The following is a 17,528-nucleotide window of genomic DNA, read 5'->3' as shown; positions in this document are numbered from 1 at the left end:
ATGGGATTGCCAGGTGGGACCCGGGCTGGTGTCCGTCCCCTGGCACAGCTCCTCGGGGTTCCATATCTGGGCAAGTTTGACGGTAAATGCTTCTGAGGAAAGGAATAGTTACCTGGATGGATCCTGGAATTTTCATCTCTTCTTTCCATAAGAAGCAACACAAAAGACACACCAGGATGGAGAGGAAGGGAAACCGGGAAGAGGAGCAAGACAGGAAGGGTGGCAGCAACGTCTTGGCTTGCACAGCCCACCACAAACGGCCGCCCACATCGAGGCTGGTAGCTACCTTGGACTTTGTGGTGGTGGTCATCCTGTAGGATTGCAATGGCAACCGTGTGGTTATTTTCCATCTCTAGAAGAGCAGCCTCATGGCTGGCCGTGAGATCTTCTACCTGGAGGAGAACACAGCTATGGTTACACACAGAGATGGAGGAATGGGTGGCAGGAGTGTCCTCGCTGCTTGGAGAACGCAGTTGGTATTCAACTAGTAGAGCGATCTGTGACCGAAAGGTCAAGGACAAGCCATTTTGCTGAGATGATAGCCATCTTGGTCTTGCACCAAGGCAGGGGAGCCAGGATTTGGTGATGATGTGGTAGCCCCTTAAGTCAGGGGGAGGTCACAGGGAAGTCACCGCCTCAGCCCAGCTGTCTGTAGGAGGCTGGCAGCTCCCAGTGGGGGACAGCTGCCTGAACCCGCTCTTCACTGCCCAAGGCCTGGCTTCTGGCCCACCCCCTTCCCACTCCCATTCCTTCTCCCGCACCCATCATGGAGAAAATGGGGGATAAGGAAAAGAAGAGGGCCCTCTGCTGGATGGTTGGCTCTCTGTTGCCCAGTGGCAAGTGGGAGCATCAGCGCGCAAGACAAATGGAGGGAACTAATGGTCATTAAGCCACCTGCTATTGGTTCCTGCGCTTAACTCTCACAGTGACATCATGAAGTAGGTATTTTTATGCCCATTTCATAGACAAGGAGACCAAGGCTTAGAGGTGTTTGAAATGTTTTGCCAAGGGCTTGTAAATGGCAGAGCTGGCCATCCCGCCTAGGTCTGTCTGACCCCGCTGGTGAAACTCTCTCAAACACACCGTTGTGGCCTACCCCAGCAAGACCCCCACCGGAGATTCAGGATGCTCTCCCCAGCGCCAGGACAGGCCGACAGATCTGTGTGCTCTTGGTGTCCCTGCTTTGCTGTAACCTTACCCTCCAGATCGCAATTTGGACTCCCTCTTCCCCCTGCCCTGGCAACATGGAACTACCCCTCTTTCTCGGGCTGAAGGCACATTTCTAGAATGTAATCACAGGCAGTGCAGTCACTCCAGGATTTTGATTTTGACCCCTCCCAATCTCTGCAAACCACCCCACCCCCAGTGTGTTTACTGGTTTTGTTATTGTTGTGGCTGTTGCTTTAACCTCCAATGGCTGACTTTAAGGAGTAATTTCAACCCCCGCACCCCACAGTAGCAAACCAGAACAGCATTTTCCCAAATTTTTTGTCAGTGAACCAGTGTTAAAAAACACCACCGTACCTTGCACTGTGCATGGGCACACGCACAAAACCAAAGTTCCACGATACAGCTGGTTCCCTTCCTCCTTGAAACCACCTGGTCTTAAAATTTCTATCTCACTTTGTTTTTCAAAATGCCAGTTGCAAGCCATGAAATTTATTTCGTGGCCTACCAGTGTATCAAAGTCTGGCATTTGAGAAACACTGAACCAGGAAAAGGGCCTAGGGCCTGAAGCTCTTGGACGGACCAGGTGAGAACACATTGCCTCTGGCAGGTAATAGCCAGCCATTTCTTAGAGTCCTTCCTTTTTCTGGGGCTAAGTCACAGGCTGACCTTTGACTCGAAGGGAGGAAGGGCTCTCCCCAAGAAAGAATGCCCACTCGGGAAGTGGATGCACCAGAGTTTTTTTATTTTAAAATGGGGAGGATTCGCATTCTGGATAGTGTAATTGCGTAGGAGAATTTGTCGGACTTCTCTCTTCTATGGAAAATGAGAACTTTTCACTGGCAAAACCAACAATGAACTCTACCACGTGAGGAAAGCTGCCCAATCATATGCAAACGGACGTGGTATGCAACGATTTGCTTTTATTTGCCAGTCACTCTTGATTAAACAATCTTTTACTTAAGGCTCAGAGCTATGAATGCACTCGGCAGAAAGGCTGATTACCACAGCACTTAATTGTCCAATTCCTGGTTATATGAGGTTTTCATAGCATCTTTGTCCGGAGCCTTTTAGTCTCCTGGAAAAATAAATCACTGATTTAAAAAAATGAAAAAAATGGAAATATCTTTTCTTTCTGCTTTATGACTGATGTCAGTTAAGCCCATAGGACACTGTAGAAACAAGTAACCCCACATTATTTGGAGTTACGTTACCCAGTTTGGAATAAAGAAACATCTTTCATCAGTCCTTGGTATGGTTCTAATTTATTGGGTTCTTATATAAATTGCCATGGTTGGTTTCAGGAAAGACCGATGAATGCAAGGGCTAGGTTCCAGAAGAGTCCCGCGTGCCCCTGGAGCTGAATATACCTTGACCGGCTATTCTACGTTATGTTTGTGGCTAAACACATGCCCTTCTGGTTTGTTTGAAGGCGGGTTTTTGACTTACTGGTGATAAAATACTGCCCCCAATACGTGAAGGGTAATGTAAGGGCACGAGCTCTCTGCTACGGCCTCTCGAGGTGCTTTTATGAATGAAATACTAAGTCCCTAACCGGAAAGGGCATATGCAAGGAATGGAACACCCAGTACGTTTCGAAGGGAACCAGCGAGAGCCAATAAGCCAAAAATTGGGCACAATAATCCTTACTCTTCAGTATTTAGTAATTTCAGTAAGTTCTATACATCTTTATGGTTTTTAAGGCATAGAGAAAAGAAGGGGCTATCCACTCTTGGCATGCCCTTTTTCGTCATGGTATTAATCCCCACGACATTTCCCATGGCTCCTGGCTTCTTTCTGGAGCACGGGCTCCCCCTCTGAAGCGGCCAGTAAGGTCTCTCAGCCTGAGAAGACTGGAAACCTTCTGAAGGCAGGTGAGAAGATTCAGACAAGTTGAACCAAGGGAAATACAAAGTCATTTTGGGCACACAGATCACCCAGTCAGAGGCAAAAGGCACTAAATTAGGTCAGTCCACAGCAGACTTACGCTGGGTGAAGCATCCTTCTTTTCCGTCTAGAACCCTGGGTAGGGCCCTTGAACCACACCTGGGCCACCCTCCTCCCTCCAGCAGGCAGAGGGAGCTGTGGGCTGTGCCACAGAAGAGGCTATGGATGTGCCCTTGGAAGAGCTCTGGGGGGCCTGCCCTGAGGCAGCTGTTCCCTGCAGCTGGCTCCACTCCCCGAGCCGCTTGCTGCTCAGCGGGGCTGAATTACAGCAAAGCAAAAGCTTGGAAAAACCACCCTCAGATGGGTAAGACTGCAGCTGTGGGGCCATTTGCAAAATACAGTTGTCTGAGGTTTTGGCAATTCACCTCAAAAAGACTGACCTTTAGAATGAGGAAGCCTCAGTTTCACTCATTAAACCCAAACCACACTCAAGTCCCATCTGCGCCCACCCCAGACTCTGCGTTCATAGCTGGTCAGACAGAGGAGCCGGCCCATGTTTACTCTGCCCAGGGCTCTCTTGACGTTCCTTTCTAGGTAAGGACAAGACCCTCCTTCCCTTCCGACCCTGGTATAGCCTCCCGGGCCCTGACTTGGAGCAGGCAGCCAGCCATGCCAGACTGCCCAGTGTGACTTCATCGCATCCCCGGGTTCGCTGTCCCCTCTGCAGCCCAGCACGTGGGCAGCGCTGCCCGGAAGGACCTATCTTCTCTGCACCGCCTCCCCACTGCATGTAGGGGCTCTGGTGCTGGAAGACAGCAGGCCCCTGGGGACGTCATTTGGTTTGATTAGGGACAGTGTGGTTTCTGCTGCTGGCCACTGAACGCCAACCGCACACGACCGCCGTAATGCAACATGATGGACAAAGTGGCCTCTGTTGGTCCTAATTAAGCGCAGGGAGGCTGAGCCTGCCAGCTAGTCTAAAAGGGTGATTTTTTTTTTCCAGGAAAGAGTAGAAGTATGTCCTGGAGAGGAGACAAGGCTGGTGGAAACTCTGAAGAACCAGCACAGTCGCTCAAGAAAAGGCTCCACTTAGACTTTACTGAGCGGAATCCATAATGCATCCAGGAACCCAGTGGTCCCGGAGGAGAGTGACTTCAGGGACAGGTCAGGGAGTAAGACAAACTGAGGAAGGGTCTGGGAGCACTGGGGTCAAAGGTCACAAATCTGGTTACTGGCTACCAGTACCATGGGGGACAGCCGTAGGCAGCCCAGAAGGGAGGGTGGCAAGCTGGACAGAGAAACCGTGATGCTTGGGGCACACGGGGAAAAGCATGTGTGTTGATAGTGAAAATCTGTCCCACGTGCTCTATGTGCTTTGAGAAAGGGGAGCTTTGGCGATCTGACTTTTATTAATGTGAAGCAAGCTAGAAAATGAGAGCTGATTTTAATGAAACACCTTTTAGTCCTGCTTTTAAAATCAAAGTCCTACTCTATCTTGGAGGTCACCAAGGAAAGCCAAGAGGCTTTCCCCATGCCCCCCGATCGTGCCCCTAACCAGAGACTGCAGGACGGGCCCTGCTTTTACAGACCAATGACGCCAGGCCCCCCTCAGCAATTCTGATTTAACTCATGTGGGGTGAAGATGAAGAGGGATGTTTTGTCAGAAGTTCAGGTGTAGGCAGAGACAGACAGTCTTTGATCCTCCAGGTGAGCAGATGGCTGGATCTGTCCTACAGGATGAAACTGCAGTGAACCCAGAGGTCAGCCTGCCCTAGCAGTGAATTCCTAAGTTGAGTTAAAGCCCCTCCAAATCCCACATGTTGAAATTGACACTGCTTCCCCATTGCCAGCCTGGGGTGCTGGGGCACGAGGAGAAGCCAGATTGGTTAACTTGGTTTTTAAGGCTCTAGGAACACAGACATGCTGCTACCTGCAGAGTTAGCATTGCCAAGTGTAGCTGCACCTGCTAAGGAAGACCCACAGGATGTGGAGATCCCTACGTGGGTAATTTACACCCCAGAGCATCCAAATCTCCATGGTGGTCATGCACTTGAGGCTTCTGCTGCACTAGACCAACGGGCATTGATTCTGTCTGCAAATTGGGAATGCAGGACTGACATGCATTTCACCTTCCTCTCCACTGCCTGTGTGCTCTCTGCTGAAGAAGGGGAGGGTCAGGATAGCAGCAGAACAATTCATAGATTTAAATCGCCATCCCCTGCCCACCCCCAAACCAACGGGTTTCCAGAGGTCAGGTTTACCCACATAGAAAGTCTTCAGAAGCTATTTCCCTCATAAAGCTTTCCCCTCTCCTTATAGCTGGAAGTAATCTAAATGTGTCCTCTGTAATTCTCACCCAGTATTATGGTTTCTTGGGTCCTTGTCTCAGAACTGCCCCCAATTAACCTGCAAGTCCATACATTCTGTATCTTGGTATCTCTCCCAGTCGCCTGCCATAATGTCTTGAGTGCAGTGGCTAAATATTCTTTGCACCAATGAATGAATAAATGAATCACTAGCTCTTACAAAGAATTGAGAAAAAGAGAACTCAGAGCCTTCCTAAGGTAAATCACCTCTTAAATGTACACAGGTAGCTTCTGTAACTCATTCTCAAGGGGAAAGTCGGGGCCTTCTTTCTTTCCAATCCCTCCCAGTATCAAATCTCTACAAGGCTGCTCTGGCCCAGCCCAGAGGCCAGGCGAGAGCACATCTCCCAGCGAAACTCCATGAGGTCCCCGCAGTGCCCCACCAGTGGACAGGCTCCACTCAGCTGTGTCTTCAGCTCTTTGGTTCCCATACACAGCATGAGCTCTGCTCGGAGGACTCCCTCCAGGCGCCTTCTCCTGCTGGTGACCACCTCCCTGCCTCCTGGAATCTTCTCAACCAACCCCTAACTGCAGATCAGAAATCTTTTAGTGACTATGGCGGAAAACACGTTCTGTGTAAAACGGGGAATGAACAGCCCAGGGGTACAGAGGCACAGAACAAGTTGGTCTCTGCACGCATCTGAGAGGTACCGAGGGGCCAGGAAATCGGGACGGCTGTGGACGGCAGCAGGTGCGAACGCCTGCTCCGGGGAGCACTTCTCCACAAGCTTAGGAGGCAAGACGCTGGGGCTCAGTTTCTGATCTTTGCCGCAGCGGGTAACCCTAGCTGCCAGCTGCTCTGTTTCCTGGGCTCGGGGTTTAACGCACCTCAAGCAGGCAGGTGTGTCTGGTTTCCACAGGCTTCTAGAAAAGGAGATCGCTAACCCGAGAAAACGAATGAAGGGCCGTCCAGTGGGAGATTTCAAATTACAACCGTAGTGCTTATTATACTCTGAAATGACACTTGTGCCTTCTGCGTTCACAAGCCTCCGGGGACTGCCGTGCAGGCTGTCTGTCTGGAAGCTGTCCAAGGAGGGCAGCCTGGACACGGGCCGCTCAGCGCGCGCCCCGACGTACAAAGAGCACTCTTCACAAATGCCAGTCTACTTTAGCGATGTCGCCCGCAGACACCGTGAAATAACACACCTGTTAGAAGCGGGCATTAGGGCATCAGGGCCTTGGGGGGCTTGGAAGGAAGAGCAGAGGCAGGAGCCAAACTAGCTCTCAGGGGACCCACTGTCTCGCTGCCCGAGCCGCAGTCCTGGAGGGGAGCTGGCTTGAGAGGGTGGCCATGACCCCGGGAACCCTCTCCATTTGCTCCAGGGTGCGCTGCCCTCTTCAAGAAGACTGGCCCGCCGAGGTTAACCAGAGGAATTCATCCCTCATTCAGCAGGTGCGAGCCGAGGGCAGGCACAGCACAGGGCATCATGCACTGGTAGACCTGGCCAAGAATTCGAAGTTCGTGCTGGACGGCATGGGACCCTGGAGCCAGACTGGGTTCCACCCTGACTTTTCCGTGCCCTGCCCTGTGAGTTCTGGCCGGTTATTTAACCTCTCGGTCTTGGTCTTCTCACCAGTAAGATGGGGGTGATCATGGTACCCACCTCCCAGGGCTGTTGCGAGGACTAGGTGAGTTAGTATATGAAGAGAGTTAAGAGCAGTCCCCTGGCACATCACAAGTGCTAGGGACATTTGCTTATGATTATCACTGCCCTCCGTGGAATATACAGATGAGAAATGGGGGACCTGAGTCAAATGTATAGTTCGTTCAACAGCGATAAGTGGCTAGAGTAGGGAGGAGGCAGGAAAAGCATGTATGTGGTGGGGGACGGGCTGTAAGTTTTGAGAAACAAAGAGCCTCACGGAGAAAGTGACTTTGGAGAACAGTCTGGATGAGAGGGAAAAAGGGAGCCATGGAATGTCTGGAGGGAGAGCATTCCAGGCAGAGGGAAAAGTACTCCCCGCCCCCCCCTACTGCTCTCCCCCGCCCCCCACCGTGGGAGTGTGCCTGGGACGTAGGGAGCTGGAGGCCAGGGTGTCTGTGGGGGAGAAAGAGAGGGGACAGCAGGAAGAAAGGAGGTCGGAGAGTGAACTTTCCAGAAGCTCCCCTCCTAGAGCAGGGCTTCTTGCTAAAGCAGCACTGGCCCCCCTCCACCTTGCACCCGTGTGTCCTGACAGCAGAGCCGGAGCCCCAGGCGGACCGACCTGCTCCTGGTGCTGACCGCGGAGGCGCAGCAGCTGGGCGTGGTGCTCCTCCTGCAGCCGCACCAGCTCCGCCTCAAACTGCAGCTGCAGCCGCTCCTCCAGGTCCTGCAGCTCCGCCTGCTGCCGCCAGCCCAGCTTCCGCACCTCCTCCTCCAGCCGCCTCTCCAGGTCCTCTTTCTCCTTCTGCAGTTTCTCGCACTTGGCTGTGTGGAAGGCTGGGGGAGGAGGGGAAGAATAACCCCTTTTAAACAATGGGTTACAGGACCAAAGGCATCACACCCAAGTGTCTTTAATCCCCACCGGTGGATCACCCAGGTCACCGTACAACCAGGGCGAGATCCTCTTACTCCTGCTTCTGGGGAGCTTCACCGTTTGCAAAGCGCTTTACCCTCTACCACATTTGATCCTTACAACAGACCCTGGATGTTGAGGTCGAACCTGAGCCCCAGGGAGCACGTGGACTTGCCCAAGGTCGTCTGGTGTGCGGAGAGAGAGCTGCGAAGGCAAACTTGGGCTTTCTGACCGCAAGCCCTGTGCTCCTGCACTACAGCAGGGCGTCTCCGCGAGCCCACAGACCACAGCCATCAAGACATGGGGTATTTGTTAAAATTGCCCGCTCCTAGGCGTGCTCTGAGTGGGTCAGAGCCCCTGGGGCAGGAACTCAGGATTTACTTTTCACAAGGTCCATGGTGACTCATGTCCATTGAGGTTGGGGACCTGAGTGTCCTTGGAAGCTGGAGACAGGATGGGGAGAGGGTGGGGAAGTGGGGACAGAGGGGAGGGAGGACACGTAGATACTGAAGGCTGTTCCCTCTGGCTGAAATGCCAGGTGGGATGATCTCAGAGAAAGTGCAGGGGTGAGGGAGCTTGGGATGATCTCAGAGAAAGTGCAGGGGTGAGGGAGGTTCACAAACCACCATTCTTCTCCCCCAGAAGGACCAACCGCTCAATGCCCCTTGGCGTAGGCATGACACCCGGCAGAGCCGTGGTGTGTTTTCTGTGCAGGGAATGGGGACAATGGCACAGCCCATACCCTGTCGCCCCACCCCTGCCCCTGCTCTGCTTAGCATGTGTGCTTCCCTAAGGCTGCAGGCAGGAGTGACTGACGGCTTCCATTTTAAAGATCGCTGCCTCCACTGCTGACTGTTTTCAAGAAGGAAAAAAACAGCCTGACCGTCTGCTCAGCTTAGGCCACACGGAGTTGCTTACACCCAGCACACGCACACAGAAAGGTGCTCACACACACCGTGTACGTTCCACAAACGCCCTCCGCTCTGCACGACACGCTGGGGAAACATGGTCACGTACTTCGTAATGGAGTAAGCGCCGGCTAAATGGGATCTGCACCGTGTGTGTGTGTGTGTGGGGGGGGGTAATCAGGAACACACACCCGGGGGAAGCGAGACCGCATTTGAAACATCCTAATCAGGAGTCCCACCCTAAAGAGGCAGCTAGTTCAAGGGCTCCTTTGTCACACTCTGTTCTAAAAACGTTCTTATTCAGCATAGGGATGTTTAAAAACATTCTTTCCCTGGTAAGATGAGTAGTGGATTGGCTGGACACCACGCAGACCCATCGCCCTATGAGAACAGTGTGTAAGCAGCTGGCCAGCCCAGCAGCCGAAGACCGACCCCAGCAGCCTTCCTGCTCTCCTGCTTCACGTGGCCGAGGGTCCCAGGTCCTGGCATTGGCTGGAGGATTCCAATGCGCAGTCTGGAGAAGCTGTTTGTGGGATCTGCCAAGGTAATCGGGGGAACCCAGGGTAGGATGGCGGGTGCTGTCCCTTTCAGGTGTGGGAAATCAGAAAGCGTACCGTCTTAGAGAATTTAAAAGCAATAACCAAACGGACTTGGAGAACTCTCTGCCTCTTAATGTTACCTGGTACCAGCAATTTTGAAAAACGTTAGTGAAAAGTAATCCTCCCCAACAAAAGTTGGCCCAAGTTCCAAACAATTGCTATAGTTACTGTTGAGGTTTTTAAAAATAATTTTTGTGCTTCCAAAAAAAAATCACAGAGAAAACTTGTATGTACAGGACAAATGATTATATAAATGACATTTGTCCCCTGAACCATTTGAAAATAAGATGCTTACCTGTTGTCCCACTAACCCTGAATTCCTTAGTGTATATTCCCTGCAAACAAGGACATTCTCCCACATGACCACGATATACTCATTAAGATCAGGACATTGACCCGACCCAGTAGTACCAGCCAATGCTCAGGCCCACTGAAACTTCACCAATTGCCCCAGTAATATCCTTTCTAGAGAAAGGATCCAGTTCTGAATCGTTAGGTTGCCTTTAGGTGCATGGTCTCCTCACTCTCCTCCAGTCTGGGACGACTGGCACTTATTTTAAAAAAGATTTTATTTATTTATTTATTTATTTATTTATTTATTTATTTACTTGAAAGAGGGAGAGAGCACACAAGCAGGGCAAGCAGCAGAGGGAGAAGCAGGCTCCCCACTGAGCAGGGAGCCTGATGTGGGACTCGATCCTAGCACCCCAGGATCATGACCCGAGCAGAAGGCAGACGCTTCACTGACTGAGCCAGCCAGACACCCTGAACTTGGCACTTTTAAAGACTAAAGGCCGTTATTTCATAGAACGTCTATCAGTTTGGTTTGTCTAATGATTCCTCATGACTAGATTCGGGTCACGTGTGTTTGGCAGAAACATCTCCGAAGCGGCATTGCATTCTCATTTGAACGTTAACCCATAGAAATGAAATTTCTTTTTCAACTGGGTGTGTAGGGAGTCGGGAAGATAATGCTTATTACTGATTATTGCAAGGTTATATGGGAAGTGATCTGTGGTATAAAGGAGCAATGTACGAACGGTCCCTCTAGAGCATCACGTAGGCTGGGGATGCCCCTGCATATTGTTGTCATCTCCGATGAAAGTCAATCTTTTGAGCAAGGTTTACCTAGGGGACAGATTTCTGGGACTGCTAACAAATACTGGCATGAATAACAGACTCAGTCCGAGGCTTTCTGGTGCCTGGCAGTGAGGTCGTGATGGAAAAGGTTGCGGGTTCTCCCTTACGCCTGATCGCTGGAGGCTATGGTCCCTCTAAAAAGGACCTGACCGTAACTAACAGCCAAAGGGGCTCTGGTCTGGAAGTAGCAGCGGGGAAACACTTGCTCTCAGAAGTTCTGGCTCACAGGCTTTAGCCTAGTTCTGGCTTTTCCCAAAGACCCTCCAGCCAGGGAAAGTTATTAGCGGTTTCACCAGGGAATTTAGCTGGTTTAAAAAAAAAAAAAAAAAAAAAGGCTCTCAGGATCCAGAGACCAGGTGAGAGGTGTGTATACAAAGACAGGTTTATCCTGGGGTGACTGGATTTTATTTTTAAATTTAAAAAAAGTTTTTAAAGGATTTTATTTATTTGAGAGAGAGCCAGAGAGCATGAGTTGAGAGGAGAGGGGCAGAGGGAGTGGGAGAGGGAGAAGCAGACTCCCTGATGACCGCAGAGCCTGACACGGGACTTGACCCCGGGACTCTGGGATCAGGACCTGAGCAGAAGCCAGACACTTAACTGACTGAGCCACCCAGTTGCCTCCTGGGCTGACTAGATTTTTTTAATAGCACAGAACAAAGAACACAGAATGTGCATTTAAAAAATAGTGGTTGGAAAAGAAAATAGTGGTTGATGGACTGAGACAAAGTCAAATTGAGTCAAACAGAGGGGCACCTGGGTGGTTCAACTGGTTCAGAGTCGGGATCTTGATTTTTTTTTTTTTTAAAGATTTTATTTATTTATTTGACAGAGAGAGAGATCACAAGTAGGCAGAGAGGCAGGCAGAGAGAGAGGAGGAAGCAGGCTCCCCGTGGAGCAGAGAGCCTGATGCGGGGCTCGATCCCAGGACCCTGAGATCATGACCCGAGCCGAAGGCAGCGGCTTAATCCACTGAGCCACCCAGGCGCCCCGGGATCTTGATTTTGACTTGGGTCATGGTCTCAGGGTTATGAGACTGAGCCTCATATGATGCTCTGTCCTCAGCACAGAGTCTGTTTGAGTTTCTCTCTCCATCTGCCCTTCCCCCAGGTTGTGTGTGCTCTCTCTCTAAAATAAATTTAAAAATCTTTAAAAAACAATGGAGGCAAAAAGAGGAGCAATAATTGTACCTACACTGGGGAAAGATGAGAGTCATCTGACAGAAGGAACAAGGATGCCACTAGATGACGCCTGGGGACACACAGGTAGCCTCAGGGCAGTTTCTGGATTCCGAGGCCCGTTCGGAGGACGCTCTTTATCCTGTAATTTGGGTGGATTCACTTCATAGTGGTCTTTACCCCACGTAGCATGCACCAGTGGATGGGGACAAAGTAGTGACAATATGTTTGCTTTTATTTAAAATAGGTCTACAAAGCACTGCACAGACAGGTGACACAGATGGCCAAAAGGTCACGATGGTCAGCACCATTCCTGAATAAGCACACGCAAACCAAAGTAAGAAACGTTCTTTCATCTCTAAGGCTACTAAAGATATTCTGATAACACAGGAAAGATCTGAGAAAGTAGAATCCAATGGACCATTTGTGGGAATATGATGGGTAAGGCACTTCGGAGGGCAAGAATATCTTCTAACATTGACATGCGAGGGATGGGAGCATGTGGGGAGTGTCAGCTACAGAGCACGGGTGCTGTGCGGCTACAGAGCACAGGTGTTGTGCGGGGGTGATGAAAATGTTCTGAGCAGACTGTGGTGACAGTTGCACGATTGCAGATACACTGAAAACCTCGGAATTGTACACTTTCAATGGCATGACTGGGAAAATACCTCCAAGGATTAATGTAGATGTTTTTACAGAAGGAAAGGTCACACTCTGATTGGAAAACATCTGTATAACAAGGACGAGGATACATGCTGGCAAAATGAAACAGAAATGCAAACCCCACCAATACACTGTCTTACACACACTCACACACACACCGATACCTGCAGAACAGGACGGAACTTGGGGGGGAGGGCAGAGGGAGAGAGAAACTCAATTCTTACTGCCTCTGAACTAGAGATAGAGTGAGCATATAAAGCTCAAATGAAAATAACAAAACGTGCTAATCATGTATTTTGGTTTTGGTAAGTGCTCTTTTGTATGGGAAAGAATTTACTCATTATATAGTCCTCCTATCAGTGTCGTTAATTCTAGGAAATTTAGGCAGTAAGCTGACGCTACAGATTGTGTAGTTGGAAAGAAACAGGTAGAAAGGTAAAGAAACAAATGAAAACCAATCAGTTCACTGGAGGAAGAAATGGCATGACGCATGTCCTTGAAGCCAACAATTTTGCGAGGGCACAAAGTAGCTCTCGGATGGTGACTACAGCAGGATTTGATTTAGGGAAGCAGTCTGGGCTAGTTATAGAAATGATCAGTGCAATACACATGTAGGACAAATCCGGTATATAAAGCGATATGGGTAACCAGTAAAAGAAAATAAATAAATAAGGTAAATCTTTTTTGTGCCATTATGGACCGATATCTGTAACATATCATTAAACAAAAAAGGTACGATGCAGAAACAGTGTGATGATGTAATTCTATTTGAAATGAAATATATCTGTATTTCCACTTGCCTTTTTCAGGAAGTTGTGTGCTTAATTATAGGACTCCAGGTCCAATGAACACCAGCAACAGCATACATTTAATTAAAAAAACCCAAAAACCTATTATTTCTTTACGTTTCAAAAGTTAAAAAAAATTAAAAATTACTATCATAATTGGGACACCTGGTTGGCTCAGTCAGTTAAGGGTCTGCCTTCAGCTCAGGTCATGATTCCAGGGTCCTGGGATCGAGCCCCGCATCGGGCTCCCTGCTCAACAGGGAGTCTGCTTCTCCCTCTCCCTCTGCCCTTCATATGCGCTCCCCCTCCCTCTGACAAATAAACTTAAAAAAACGTTTTTTTAAGAATTACTACCATAACTAAGAAGACAGGGTTTGAAAAGGTTATGGTATCCAGTGGTCAGAACCAACAAGACTCTTCTAACTTACTTGTTATTTTATTTATATTAGTGGCAGGATGATTCATGGGACTGGAAGTCAGAAACGATTGGTTTTCATCCAAGAGCTGTCCCTGAACTACACTGTTGCCTTAAATAAATCATGAGCTGTGAAGCCTCCGTTTTGCTGTCTATAAGGTGGCAAAGTAATCATTTTTTTCACATAGAGCTCCAATGCCCACATTCCCAGTTGCTAGTAGGTACAAGTGAGGGGACCCCTCTAATCTTCCCAGGCCGCCGTGTTGCAAGCCCGGAGCCCGCAGAAGACACTAGATAGAAGAGCAGCTGGGACCCCGGGAGGACAGCTCCAATGAGGGAGTCCCCAGAGAAAGAAAAGTCACGTCATGTCTTTCTTCTGGTCAGTCTTCAAAAATATATCTATTCGGGCATTTTGCAGACAGAGATTAAGGCAGGCTAATTTAGTAGCCTTCCACAGCATCTGGAGTCTTACTTTCATTCATTCTTTCTCTTTTTCTATTCTCGTGAAAGCATTTGGTACTTTATAGTGAGAGACACACACCATGATAATACATCCTTGGAACCTAGGAAGCTGAGACAATAATTTTGAGAATAACAGGATTTTGATTGGCTAAGAATATAGAACACTTGTGATTCACAAGCAGGAGTTTGAAAAGCAAAAGCAGGATTAGAATCTATGGTGCAGTTAAAGCCGAACACATAGGGTGGTGTGTGTAAGAATGTATACGGTGGTGTGTATGTGTGCATATATGCTATAAGACTACATGATATTATTAAAGCTGCATTTAGCACAGATATACGTAATACCACGACACCAACCCATCAGCTCATGAGTGGGACCATGAAGATGCAGGGATCCTTGGGACACCGGCAGAGAAAACTGCTGTGGCGCCATTTGTAAAAAAAAAAAAAAAAGTACTGTGTTAACCACAGCTCATAAATCAACTGAAAGGGGCAGAATTCAGTGAGTAAGATCAATTTTCTGTAAACAAACGGCCGACGCTCTTTCAAATAATTACAACTTTTTATCAGTTTGCCAAAGAGGTAGCAAAGATGGGTAAATACCACGCAGGCTCTACAGCTCAGGACAAAGGTGTAAGTTACACTGCCTTCTGTATCATAGCAAGGGCTTTAGCGGACACAATTATAAAATCATCTAAATATAAAGAAAGGAGGGCCACCTGGGGGGCTTAGGGCCTGCCTTGGACTCAAGTCAGGATCCCAGAGGAGTCCCACATGGGGCTCCTTGCTCAGTGGGGAGTCTGCTTCTCCCTCTGCCCCTTCCCTGCTTGTGCTCTGTCTCTCTCTCTCTCTGACAAATAAATAAATAAATAAAATCTTTAAAATAAATAAAAAATAATGAGAGATGATACTCTGTTTATAAGTATTTATACAGTATGTAAGTATTATAATAGTATAAGTATTAATAGTAACCTTATTACTTACTAATATACTTAATAAGGATATAATAAGTATATAAATAATAAGCACATAAAAATTATGTAAGAATTCTAGTATACCCCATGTCAGTATCTAAGTATTATAAGACTCACTGAATTCCTACACTGAGCTGTTACCCCCAGTACCTCAGGATGTGGCCGTGTTTGGAGACAGGATTCTCACAGAGGTAGTGAAGTTAAAATGAGGGCGTTAAGGTTGGCTCTAATCTAATCTGACTGGTGTCTTTACAGGACCCAGATGCCTATGGAAGGAAGATGATGTGACAGAAGGTGTCCATCTATAAAACCCAAGAGGAGAGAGGCCTCAGAAGAATTAGCACTCTGCCAACACCTGGGTCTTGCGCTGCCAGCCTCCACGACTGTGAGAAAGTGCCTTTCTGTTGTTTAAATCCCCCAGCCTGCGGGACCTAGTAAGTGGAGCCCTAGAAAACTGAAGTAGTCACCACCATCACATACAGATGGAGTGAGATCCCACAGTTACAGAGAAGATTAAGTACTTCTTTGCGGGGGGGGGGGGGGTGGTGGTGGTAATTAAACAGACATAACAACTTTCAAGGAAAAAAATTAAAAATTAACCATAATCTCCCTACATAGAAAAGATGAAATTTTCAATTGCAGGCTCCCTTCGTAGCTGTTGCAGTGGTGTGAATTCTTAATATTCTATTAGGAAATGTCCGTGTCCTGATGCTTAACATTTTCACGGCTTCCTTCGATTCCCCTGTTGATGTACCACAATTTATACTTCCTTATTGCTGGAAATAAGGTCTATGCCACTCATATATTATTTCGCTTTTTCCATTAGGATAACTCCCCAGGAGTGGAAATTACACGGGGTTAATTTTTTTTTAAAGATTTTATTTATTTATTTGACAGAGAGAGATCACAAGTAGGCAGAGAGGCAGGCAGAGAGAGAGGAGGAAGCAGGCTCCCTGCCGAGCAGAGAGCCCAATGTGGGGCTTGATCCCAAGACCCTAGGATCATGACCTGAGCCGAAGGCAGAGGCCTTAACCCACTGAGCCACCCAGCCACCCCTACACGGGGTTAAATTTTATGAGTGTCTTTACACTGTGAAGTTTTTCGTTTTGGGTTTTTGTTTTTTTGTGTTATTTGTTTTGTTTTGTTTTTATGGCAGTGATTCTATAACCAACGAGTGCCCACTAGGGGGAGCCATACTGCCTTTTCATTTTTTTCAAATGCCCTCTGGTGGCGAATGCCTTTGTCTGCAGTTGTCAGATCCCAGGGACGGGCAGAAGGCTATAGGGGTTGGTCTGCAAACAAGCTGTTTGAGTTCTGGCCGCAGTGTCCTTCACAGCCCTACCCTCAGTTCTCTGTAAGACCTTCGTTTTGATGAAAATGTCAAGGAGAGAGAAAAGGACATGAAAGGTCCAGTACTGAACAGAAAAGAGACAGAAGGAGTCAGGGAGAGGGTCCTTTACCTGACTCTTTACCTGCCTGTGTTGCTACCGGTGGGACAGGGTCACACCCACAGGCAGGCTGACAGTCAGTAGACAGTGACTGAACTTACTGAGCACCTGCCCTGTGCCAGCCCCCCCGCGCCCCCCATTCCGTGGCACAGTGTAAGACACAGTCATGGGTGTCACAAATAAGTGAGCAAAACTTTTAAACAGCAACGTTTTAGCTAGCTAAAGCTTTTAATAACTGCAGAGAAGTAAAAGAAGGATGACACTAACAAAGGGCCAGAGAAAAGGCGGGTTAGGCTGAGGCGGGATGGACCAGGGAGGTCCCTCTGGGAAGACAACATCCAGTTAGTTGTGAATGACGAGAGAGGCGGCGCCCAGAGAGCTGGAGGGAGGGAGGCTCACGTGCAAGGAACAGCAAGTACAGAGGTCCTGAGCCCGGAATGTCCAAAAGGAACAGAAAGACTGCCATGGGGCTCGAGTGTCCGTGACAGGGAGAGTGGAGGGAAGTGAAGTTCAAGAGACAGGCAGAGTCAGGTTGTGCAGAGCCCGTGGTGTCTGAGGAGGAGTTGGGGCTCTGCCTTTTCATATTTTTTCAAATGCCCTCTGGTGGCGAATGCCTTTGTCTGCCCAGACAGTCTCAAACGGGGGATAACAAGGGCTAAGTAAGCTTTTACAAGATCCCTCTGGCGGCCGCAGACTACAGGAGCCAAGGATGGGCACAAGAACAGCAATGAGAAGATGCGTGTAGAGTCCCGGCGGAGTTCATGGTCAGGGGAACTACTCTACAGCAGGCTGAGGACTGGATGGACGTGCGCTGGATGTGGGAGGCAAAGCCACCTTGACGTGCTCAAGGATTGGAGGAAAGAGATGAGGGAAGTGAGGAAGCATGAATCAGGTGACTGGCCTGAGCAGTGGGGGACAGTGGTGCCATTTCAGGAGACAGGAACATGGCGGGAGGGGTCCCGCCAGAGAGAAACACCTGGCATTAGGCATCAGACAAAGCTCTCCTGGACTCATAGATGAATGCACACACACCAGAGAGC

At 48.9% G+C, this 17,528-nt stretch overlaps 1 protein-coding gene across 3 annotated transcripts in view; it reads right to left on the bottom strand.

Moving 5' to 3' along the window:
- The window catches only part of MTUS2 (microtubule associated scaffold protein 2), a 610,477-nt gene that overhangs the window by 15,892 nt on the left and 577,057 nt on the right, over positions 1 to 17,528 (bottom strand). For all 3 annotated transcript variants that reach the window (XM_045978371.1, XM_045978372.1, XM_045978373.1), the window contains 2 exons: positions 7,626 to 7,840; positions 287 to 392 (listed from right to left, as the gene is read on the bottom strand). In XM_045978371.1, the coding sequence (XP_045834327.1) occupies positions 287 to 392; positions 7,626 to 7,840 (321 nt within the window). The remainder of the gene's footprint in view (positions 1 to 286; positions 393 to 7,625; positions 7,841 to 17,528) is intronic.

This window comes from Meles meles, chromosome 14 (assembly GCF_922984935.1).
Source record: "Meles meles chromosome 14, mMelMel3.1 paternal haplotype, whole genome shotgun sequence".
In the NCBI taxonomy this organism is placed as follows: Eukaryota; Metazoa; Chordata; class Mammalia; order Carnivora; family Mustelidae; genus Meles; species Meles meles.
Note: the sequence above shows the minus strand (reverse complement) of the source record. Positions and strands in the feature narration are given on the sequence as shown.